The 10,353-nt window shown below is 42.2% G+C and overlaps 1 protein-coding gene and 1 long non-coding RNA gene across 2 annotated transcripts; one reads left to right on the top strand and one right to left on the bottom strand.

The window, feature by feature from the left end:
* The first annotated feature begins 2,387 nt into the window (after window positions 1-2,387).
* Window positions 2,388-2,787, top strand: LOC116735852 (uncharacterized). The gene is made up of 2 exons (XR_004342447.1): window positions 2,388-2,447; window positions 2,555-2,787. It is a non-coding gene; the product is annotated as an uncharacterized LOC116735852 (long non-coding RNA).
* A 1,296-nt stretch (window positions 2,788-4,083) lies between these two features.
* Window positions 4,084-10,313, bottom strand: LOC116735479 (golgin subfamily A member 5-like). Its single transcript, XM_032587402.1, has 12 exons — window positions 10,290-10,313; window positions 9,617-9,701; window positions 9,301-9,520; window positions 9,087-9,210; window positions 8,795-8,998; window positions 6,160-6,330; window positions 5,954-6,082; window positions 5,754-5,852; window positions 5,363-5,585; window positions 5,131-5,230; window positions 4,991-5,054; window positions 4,084-4,473 (listed from the first exon to the last, which is right to left on the bottom strand). Exons 1-12 carry the CDS (start codon window positions 10,311-10,313, stop codon window positions 4,396-4,398), a joined length of 1,521 nt encoding a protein of 506 aa, XP_032443293.1. The 3' UTR covers window positions 4,084-4,395.
* Between the last annotated feature and the right edge of the window lie 40 nt (window positions 10,314-10,353).

Here is a 10,353-nt window from a genome sequence, read left to right as displayed (position 1 = left end):
CTCTCATCGTCCCCATGTTTCAGGGTGAAATAGCGGTTCTTCCCCACACGGTGCTTTCCGATATAGTAAATTATTCTATTCTGTTCCTCCACTAATCCACTCTCCAAGGTTTTAATCTTTCAGGTTTTAGCTGCTCATCGCTGGATCCTTTCGTCGTCGTCCATGTGGTTCCTGTCCTTCTGGACCCCTTGTTTTTCACACTGCTTGTAAGTTTTTCCACATTCACATGATACTGCTTGCCTCCTGCTGGTGGTGGGGACCATCAGCTTTACTAAATAAAAATAAATATAGAAGTTATTAGTAATTTACAAAGTGCTCAACCACATAGAGTTAAAATTTACATTAAGTAAGGAATGCTTGCCTGACAATACGTTGTATCAGAAACCAAATTAAAGCATCAGGACAATAAGAAATTAGAAGACAAAGGAGAACATAGTTTATGATTGAAGGATTTAATTAAGAGCTTTTATTCAGAGAGACACTAGAGAACAGGATCAGAGGACAGGAAATGGAGAGCATGTGGAGTAAAGTTTTATGTAGATAAACTATTAATCTCATGAAACAAATAGTTTATATGGCCAATAGCATGTTCATGTGTTACAACACAGAAAAATCACAAAAGAATAGACATTAAAAAAATACCCGACCCAAGTTCAGACTTCTCAGATTTCTGATTCTCTGATCGTCCCAGGTTGGATCTCCTCCGCCTGTAATCCTCCACCTTCAGCACCACCAGTCAGGTGGAGGAAGATAAGAGAACCCAGTTGACAAAAAAAGTAAGAACACTTATTTTCATTTTAAATATGGATGAAATTGAGCTCAAATTTCAAAATTGTTCTTCCTTCTGTCCACCTATATTCTGTTTGTTAACCCTGTTGTCTTTTCTCTGGATTTCATTTCTACATCAACTCATGTCACATGATATGAGTTGACCAACAATTAAAGCAGAAGACCAGCGCCGCCTGGAATCCTCCACCTTCAACACCACCAGTCAGGTGGAGGAAGATAAGAGAACCCAGTTGACAAAAAAAGTAAGAACATTTACTTTTACACAACAAAAAATGTTCAACACACAGAACGTCGAGGTCAATATTCAAATCTATTTCCTATTTCCTGCTGTACTTTCTCCTCACTGACACTTTTGTTTTGTGTGTGTGTTTTTTTTTACTGAGTCCTTTCATAACAGCAGAGCTTTGTGTTGATGGAAGGAGGATCAGGAATAGAGCAGAGGACCTGCTGATCTACTGGTTCTAGTAGATTTTATAAATGGTGAGGTCATGATTATGACTTGATCAGAAAGTCTGATTCAGTCATCTGTTAGATTCAGATTCTGCAGATCAATGATGTCTGATCGTCCCAGGTTGGATCTCCTCCGCCTGTAATCCTCCGCCTTCAACACCACCAGTCAGGTGGAGGAAGATAAGAGAACCCAGTTGACAAAAAAACGTAAGGAAACTTATTTTCATTTTAAATATGGATGAAATTGAGCTCAAATTTCAAAATTGTTCTTCCTTCTGTCCACCTGTATTCTATTTGTTCACCCTGTTGTCTTTTCTCTGGATTTCATTTCTACATCAACTCATGTCACATGATATGAGTTGACCAACAATTAAAGCAGAAGACCAGCGCCGCCTGGAATCCTCCACCTTCAACACCACCAGTCAGGTGGAGGAAGATAAGAAAAAAAAGTAAGAACATTTATATCTACGCAACATGACTAATCATTTCAAATATAGCTGCGGAGAGCTGAGCTGAAAGTTAGAAACTGTCGCTGTCTGCTGTCCGTGCATATTTTCCTCCTTAACTTTATCTTCTCTCTTTATTTCATTTCTCTGTGAACTCATGTGATGACTGGAGTTGACCAACAATTAAAGCAGAAGAAGACCTGCTCCACCTGCTGATCTACTGGTTGTAACAGCTTGTGGGAAAGGTGAGGACATGATGATGACTTTGATCAGAAAGTCTCTTCCAATAATCCGTGATTTAGACAGAGATTAAGGAATGTGTGTCTGATCATGTGATGATTCGCCAGCATCACTGGACCAATCAGGCGAGAGAAGACAGAGAGGACTGAGGACTAAAACGAAAATACTCTGCCTGCCAAAAAAGGTAGACGATCCAGTGGCCCCAGGTTTACACACCATCTGCTGGTACTAAATACATTTTTTACAACCTTAACTTTTCAGCCATTCTATAGTTGAAGTTATTTTCTTAATTATTCAAGAATTGAAACCTTGGTTTTCCTTCCTGTTAGATCATATAAGCAAAAAAATAAACAAATTTTAACGTGCAAAAAGTTTATTTACAGTGAGCAACGCTAAAACACTTTTATACATACAGTTCAGTAAACAATTCTCATTAAATTCCCCCCCGTTGTGACAGGTTTAAGGCAGACCGACCGCTGGGGAGATGGACCTCACCTGGCACCATTACTCTGGATGTAACAGGTAGGTGAGCAGAAACTGAAGCTGCTGAGACATTTCAGAAAAGTTTCAGCATTTAATGACGTGCGTTGGACTCTGCGTTTCTCAAATTTCTTCTTCTGTTTCTTTAGCTCGACTCTCCTGTCAATTAAAACATCAATGACTCGAGAAGCGGACAGCGAGGTTTCTGGTGCCTGGCTGGAGACGAGATTCTGATTATTCAAGAGCCAAAACAAAACGTCAGAATAAATAGTTAGAAGGCAGATTTGTTTTCTATTTGTTATTGTTTTCATTATTAATGCTCCATAACACAAAATTCATCAGTGCTGTAACTCTTGAGTTGAATAAAATGTTCTTCTTTCAATCTGTTATTTCTGGAGTCTTTTTATTTGAACCATAATCATTTTTCCTACTCAGAGCTATCTCAACTCTGCTCCCACTTGAACACTACTACAGTAGTCGACGTAAAACTTTATTTTTCTCGTTTTTATAGTTAAAAACAGAAGAAAACGCCAATCAAATGTGGGCGTTAAAGGAACGTCCACATTTTTAATAGAACTTCATAACTGATCAAAGCACAAACTGGAGAACAGGTTTAAAAGAAATGTTTTTTTAGTGTGAATTCAGTTGTAGTTACATAAATACAAAATTCAAATCTTAAAAACAAACACAAGCCAGTCACACTGAAGAAGTTTCCTGATGTTGACCTTCGACCCTTAGCTTCAACTGATTCACTGAAGGGTTGGGTAGAAATGTTACCCAGAGAACGCTCTTTTTCCTCATGGACTCATAACCAGTGAAACAAACTGGAAGAACTGGAAGCTGAACCAGTTGGTGGATCAAGTCGGTCAACTCCAAGTAGCCAACACCGATCGCCTTTGAAGCTTCACAGCTCTGACTCTGACTTATGAAAACCTTTCCTCCAGTTTGAGCCGAGACTGTGGAAGGTTTTTTTTTACGGCCTGCTGCTTCTTCAGTTGCTGTGAACCAGAGCGACAAACAGGAGGAGTGAGCAGAGAGAGACGGCGCCAGTCAGGACGGCTTTCACCAGCAACACCGTCCAGCTGCCCGGCATGAAGACATGAGACGGACATTACCGGCAAAATAATCTATTACAATAAGAGTTTGGCTGAAATATTTTTGCAACGACTGAGAAATATGAATCCCCCCCCCGAAAAAAAAACAAAACAAAAAACAACCAGACTTAATCATAAAGTGATTAAGTCTGGTTGTTTGTTGACCGCTACACAGTGGTCAACAAAGAACCAAGACAGAAGCTACAAACCTTTAAGTCACCATGCCGAGTTATGAAACAAAAAGAAAAGCCATAAAGCCATGCAGTACATGAATCTTTTTGATTTTAGTCTTTTTTTTCTCCAGTTTTCCTAAATGATAAACCTAACAGTTAACATTTGATGATGATGATGTATTTGTTTCCCAACCATCTGAAACGCTGACATTTTCATACGTCCACTTCACATTTTAAGTGCTGCTTTGCATTTATCTGTTACATAAAATTCCAGTAAAATGCAAAAAAAAAAAAAAGGTTTGCGATTGTAACAAGACAAAATGTGAAAATGACTGAATGCTTTTGCAAAAGCACTGCAACCAGAACGATTGGTTTGGGTGAATTTAGGGACCACCAAGAAATAATGCAACATTTTCTCCTCTTGCATATTTATTAAAATCCTTTGTTTTTACATAGTGTTGCATACAATCTCTTAAGAGTACAGCAGAAGGAAGGTTTAACGTGGAGAACAAAACCAACACAGTATAACCACTCTGTATTCATGTTAAAACTCATTGCAGCTCTCGGCCATCAGCCCAAGAAACCAACAAGAAAAGCCAGCAAATGCCTTCAGTTCGTAGCATTGTGTGTGCAAAACAGGGAGAGTCAGGTCCCAGGGCCCATTTTCCAGCAGCTTCCTTACGTTGCAGGAAACAGAAAAATCTAGGAATTTCCGGTTGCCTTCTATCTTCCGTCAGGGCTGCCGTGCATTTCCGGTGTGTAAGTTAGAAGAACAATCATGACCCACAGATGCAGCACCGCCTGAAGAAAAAACACAACAAAACAAAAACTGATTAAACACTTTGAATGTATTGTCAGACGATAAACTATCCCATGTGGTAAACCAACAATGTTGTTGTTTTGAGACCATTTTCAACTAATAATATGAATAATAACATGGCTTATTATTGCAAGTATACCCACTTAAATATCCAAAATAAAATAAAAAAAACAACAACCCAGCAATAATTTAATTAATTAATTGTTACGTCTCTAACCAAAATTGCATTTAAAAAAAAGAAAAACTACGAATCAATCATTCAGCTTAGACAGGGAAAACAGGCAAAAGTGGCAGGTGGCGCAAACAAACTACTTTGTACTGGGGGTCAAATTTTTGCAGCATTTCTCAAAATGGCGGCTTTTCAACGCTATTAAAAGGGAGCATCTCTCTGACGACTGTTGTGCAAATGGAAATGGTCGCGCTCACTTTAATTTATCACGCGATTTATCGCTCACTGCGACAGGTTTACCGACGCCCGGTGTTAAAACGAGCACTCACCATGTAGAGGATGACGAAGAGCCTGGCCATAGGGTAGCGCCTCAGGAAGATCCCCAGTCTTATGCTGCCAGGCAACAGGAAGGTTGTCAAAATGGAGGAAGGATTTAAATACTTGTGTAAAGACGAGGATGAGGGCTCACCTGAAACGGTCGATAGTGCTGGCTGCCTTCCGGACTTTTCCGTACACACCTGGACTGTCCTGATCGCTGAACAGCACCGGTGTGTTTCTCTGGCGCGTTCCTAACCGCCGGAAAAAAACAAAACAAACACAAATGATTTGAACTATTTTATGTCTAAATATGAATAAAAAGTGGTCAGAGTTATGGTTACTGAAAAAAACAAATAAAATAAAACTAATAAGAAAGGTCTAACCTGGACCCTCCAGGGTGCTCATGTTGATGGACGAGCCCCCGCTTTGGCCTCCCTGCGCGCTCTTCAGCTGCAGCTCCAGACGCTCCAGCTGGAAGACCAGCGAGCTTTTCTCCGTGCCCAGGGCCTCCAGCATGGTCTGCTTCTGGATCAGCGTCTCCGTCAGCTGGTGGAGGCGATTCTCCAGCTCCGTCTGGCTGCTGCTGCTCAGAGTCTTGTTGGTCAGCTGAAAAAAATACATAAATAAATAAAGTAAAAGAGTTCAAAAGAAACACCGGTGAATTGGAAGAAGGAGCGTGTTCTTCAATGAAACATGCTTCATTCACTTACGAGGCTGAAATCTGTCGGGGTTCTTTTTAAAAAATACTTTCTGTGACTTTAAAGCGGTTCTGACCCGATTCCTGAGTTTCTGGATTTCGTCTTCTCGGTCTTTGATTCGGCTCTGCAGGTTGACTTTGGCCCGGTGGTGCTCGTCCTCAAGGTACTGCAGCTCCTGCATTCCGGTAAACCAGCAATCAGTCGAAACTTTCCCGCCCAAACAAATACCGTTTTGGTTTTTTGATGCGAACATTAGACCCGACTGCCGCCTTTTACCAGCTTGTGGCGCTCCACCTCGGCTTCTAAATCCTGCTTGGCCCGGTTCTGGAAGGCCTGTTGCTCCTGCAGGTGGACCTGCTGCTCCCGCCATGTTTCTGCCTCTGCCAGCGCCTGGTTCTCCAAATCCTATAAGGAACGACCGTGCGTTAGGCAAAGGCACCGTGATTTGTCAGCCTTTCTTGTTGCCAGATGCAAGAACTCGCCTGTATTTCCGCCCGCAGCGTGCCGACTTGCCCCTGCAGCTTTTGAATCTCTTCCCTCTGCAGCTCCTTTTCATGACGGAGTTCCTCCATCTCCAAGGCCACGGTCCCGCCGCTGTCGCCCACGTCCAGACCCGAGCCCCCCTTCAAGCTGCTTATTAGCTTTTCTTTGGACTTCACAAAACAACACAAACAGAATGAAGAACGGTTCAGAGGAACCTCAATGGAAGCGGAGAGACGCTCCGACGCATTTGTAGAACTTTGTCCAGTAGTCATGTTACGGCCACGAACCTCAGGGTATTTTATTATGATTTCATGTGACTGACTAACAAAGCAGACAAAATTCTTGAGCGAAACACTTTTTATTTATTTATTTTTACATATTAAAATCTGGAAAGTGTGGCATGCGTTAGTATTTAGCACCGTAAGTTAATAATTTGCAGGTAGCAAACATGTTCACCTTTCACTACAAGTCTAATAAGTAATAGTTCAAGCTCAGATAGATTGGATAGAGAGCACAGGCAAACACTGAGTTTCCAGTCTTTTCAGTTTCGCAATTAGATTTAGTCCCTGGCTTTGACTAGGCCATTTAAGCACTTGAACACGCTTTGATTGTGTCACTATTCCACAAAGAACCAGAACCATGAAGTCCACAAGTAACAGTTTTCAGATTGATGCTTTTCAGAATCCATTGTTGTCTCTCATTTATAAGGCATTCACTACTTTAGGTTTTTCTATATTAAATTTAGTGGAGCGCCATTCGCAGTTTTCTGGCCGATGGCCGATCTTTAAAGAGCCCGACCTGCCGATTATGATTTTGGCTGATGCCGATTTTTTCTGAAAAGTTTGATAAGCAAAAATAAAAGTCGCTAAACGTAGCGAGAAAGTTGTTAAATAGGCCACAGTGGGGTGACTATTGTGAGCAGCAATGTGTAGAGAGGACCTGGTGGGCGGGGTCATGATTCAATTCTAATAAAATGCAAATAGATTTGTGGTTTGAAAGTGACAAAAACAAACAAACAAAAAACTTCTGAGTATTAATGTGAGGCACTGTTAGGCCTGTCACAATAACAAATTTTGCTGGATGACAAATTGTTCCAGAACTTATTGCGATAATGCCTGCTCTACGACCCCGGGACCAGACCAGAAAGAGAGGCAGCATTCAGCATCTAAACCCCGCGGATGGGATCAACTCCCGGGAGACCTTAAAACAGCTGAAACGCGACTTTGATTAATCTGGACTAAAACCCGCCTGTTTAGAATGGATTAGAAACATGCTCAATTACAAAGTTAATGATGGAACTTGACTTGATATCATGTTTTGTTTGTTGCTTCCCTATGCATGACCTTGGTTCTTGAGCTGTTATGATATAAAAGCACCTGCGCTGAAAACACCTTGCTGCTAAAAAGAGTTTTGTTGAGTTAGATCTTTAAATACTACGGCCACCACGAGCATCCGGTAAGGGATGAGAGGAGAGATTTCTGGTTCGAAATTTATTAAATAGAGCTGAGAGTGGTCTACGAGAAATACAGAAGATGAGAAAATGAAAGCTATTATTTTCACTCGCTATGAAGTTTTTTTTTGTACCAGCAGATGGCAGCAAGAGACGACAAATAAACCGCAACGACGTTATCATGATAATAACTCTTTAGATTGTCATATCTGTATTAAAGTTGCACAGATATACGAATCCTGCTTGAATGCGGAGAAAACTTACTTTTATTCGTTGACCCGCTCCCGGTCTCTTGAACAAACAGCTCTGACTGGCCTCTAACGGTTACTTCGTAACGCTGAACGTGATGCAGCTTGAGAGAACAAGGAACCAATCAAGGTGAACGTGAATCGGACGGTTCCCTGAGCTCTTAAAGCACAGTTATGTTAATCCATTTACGACATGCTATACAATAGGAATTTGATTGATTGATTTGACTGGCTAGTTGAAAAGTGCCGTGCAACTACTTGACTTGGACCCAGGCCATGATGAGGGGGTTTGGTTCCTTGAGTTCGGCTGGAGAGCGAAGGACACCATGAATGAAGGTCCTTATCAGCTGGGACTTGGTCGATGATTGGACGTGACGTGGCTTGGTCCAGCGTTGATAGGTCGACGATTGTGGGCAGGTCACTTCAATTAACGGGTCCCGGTGGGGATAAAAGAGTCTTCCAGTTTGAATTTGCGCCTAGGCTTCATTATATAGAGTTAACCCTTTTGAGTTTTTTTGGACCTATAAATCAGTCTGCAGCCAGGTTGTTCTAGAGGTTAAATAGATATTATTAGGGCTTCGTTAGTAAAATGGCAGCAAATTAGCTTATTTCATAACTTCATAACCTTTGACCTTCTCTCCTCTGGTCTGTTTAACAGCTACAGTCTCAGATCAGCTCAGCCCTCCAGGACTGTCAGCAGCAGAAACAGAAACTTTATATCTGTTGGGGAAAATATAGACTAGATTTGCTTTGCATTTCCAAGCATGATGACAATGATATAGTAGGATCCAATTAGATTCTTGATTAATTTGGGTTGTTGCTATGTTGTTGTACGGAGTTTTAACATCTTGTTCAATGTGCCCTTTTTTAACTTTGAGCCCCTGCCCCTCCACAGGTCTCTGCACGGCCCTGTTCCAGGTCAAAGCCAAGCCTTACCTGTAGGATGCGTGAAGCCTTGTGCTTGTAGTCTTGTAGCTCCTGCTTGGCAGACTCGGCCGCCGCTTTGTCACTTTTCACTTGCTGCTGGAGGTCGTCGACCCTGACCTTCTCCTCCACCGCTCGGCGCTCCGCCGCCGTCAACGTCTCTGCCAGGGTCTGCCGCTCGGCCTCCAGCTTGCCCAGTCGGTCGGCGTACTCACTCTTCACAAAGACCAGAACGCTGTTTAGTGTCGGCTGTTTTTTTTTCTTTCTTTCTATTCGTTAAACTCAACAAGCGAAAAAGGTTCACCTGCATCTGCAGGTAGCTGTCCTGTTCCCTCCTGACAGAGAGCTCCGCCTCCCGCAGCCTCTCCTGTATCTTTTCCAGAGCTTGGGAATGCATGCTGCTGCCTTCCGTGTGATCTTGCATTATTCTACAGAAAAAATCAAGAAAATAGTTCCCCACGGTGAGGATTTGAAATCAAACCGAGTTTGATATTAAAACGGTGGCGCCAAAGCAGCACCTCGACTTTTCCTTCTGCGTTTCCTCCAGTGCAAAACTGCGAGACTTCAGCAGCTGATCGGCTTCGTCGAGTCGGACTTTCAGGACCGCGAGCTGGCCGTCTTTGGCAGAGAGCGCCTCCGTGAGGTCGTCGACCTGCGAGCGAAGTTCCCTCAACGCGCGGTCGGTCTGCGACTGCTCCGAGTTCCGCTTGTCGGCGCGCAGGCGGGCCTGGTTCAATTCTGGAGGGAGACGGAGAAACCAAATTAAAAAAAACAAAACAAACAAAAACGGGAGACGCGTCGACCGTTTCTGGCGCGATTTGTATTTGAACTCGCCATCTTGTAAGTCTTTGGCTCGCTGGATGACCGAGGCCATCTCCTGGACAACGCGATACTCGTGTGGCAGTATGCCCTGTGGGCTCTGAACGCACCACACAAGTGCCTGAATTTAATTGGTTTGTATTCCTTTATTTAATCAGGTAAACCCCGTTGAGATCTAGATCTCATTTTCAAGAGGGACCTGAGCAAAACATTTGCAATACATAGCAACCTGGTTACAAGATAAAAACAATTAATACATATGCACAAGTATAAAACAATAAAAACAATTGAAAAACAATGACACTGTTTCATAGAGTCTTGTTGCCTATCTTTAAGAACTGCTCGAAATAAGTCCAGTGAAATCATTTCCGACATCTTAAGTTCAGACTGCAACTGATTCCACGCTGTGGGGGCAAAACACACTGAATGTCCTGCTTCCCTTTTTCAGTTCAAAGCGTGGGACATGCAGAAGAATAATGTTATTGGAGCGAAGAGAACGAAAACGGACAGTTCTATGTAGGAGAGTGGATAAATATGCTGGGGTTAGACCGAGTAAAGATTTATACATCAGGATCATTAAATGATTGTTTCTCCGTTCACTTAAAGGAGCCATTCAGCTTTTGCGTACAAATCACAATGATGTGTCAGACGTCTACTACCGGTTATAAACCTTACAGCGAAATGATACACAGTATTTAATGATTGAAGACATTTGGTCGAAGCATTCATATATAAAACATCTCCATAATTCA

Source organism: Xiphophorus hellerii, chromosome 16, assembly GCF_003331165.1.
Source record: "Xiphophorus hellerii strain 12219 chromosome 16, Xiphophorus_hellerii-4.1, whole genome shotgun sequence".
Lineage (NCBI taxonomy): Eukaryota > Metazoa > Chordata > Actinopteri > Cyprinodontiformes > Poeciliidae > Xiphophorus > Xiphophorus hellerii.
This window is presented reverse-complemented; position numbering and strand designations above follow the sequence as displayed.

What these genes read in the sequence shown, in the direction of transcription:
- LOC116735479 (XM_032587402.1), bottom strand. Translation starts at nt 10,313, where the DNA reads ATGTCTTCAATCATTAAATACTGT. An exon ending in AGGCTTCACGCATCCTACAG is followed by an intron (nt 6,331 to 8,794) that starts GTAAGGCTTGGC and finishes TGTTTTGTGAAG; the next exon opens with TCCAAAGAAAAGCTAATAAG. An exon ending in GAGCACCCTGGAGGGTCCAG is followed by an intron (nt 5,231 to 5,362) that starts GTTAGACCTTTC and finishes TCCGGCGGTTAG; the next exon opens with GAACGCGCCAGAGAAACACA.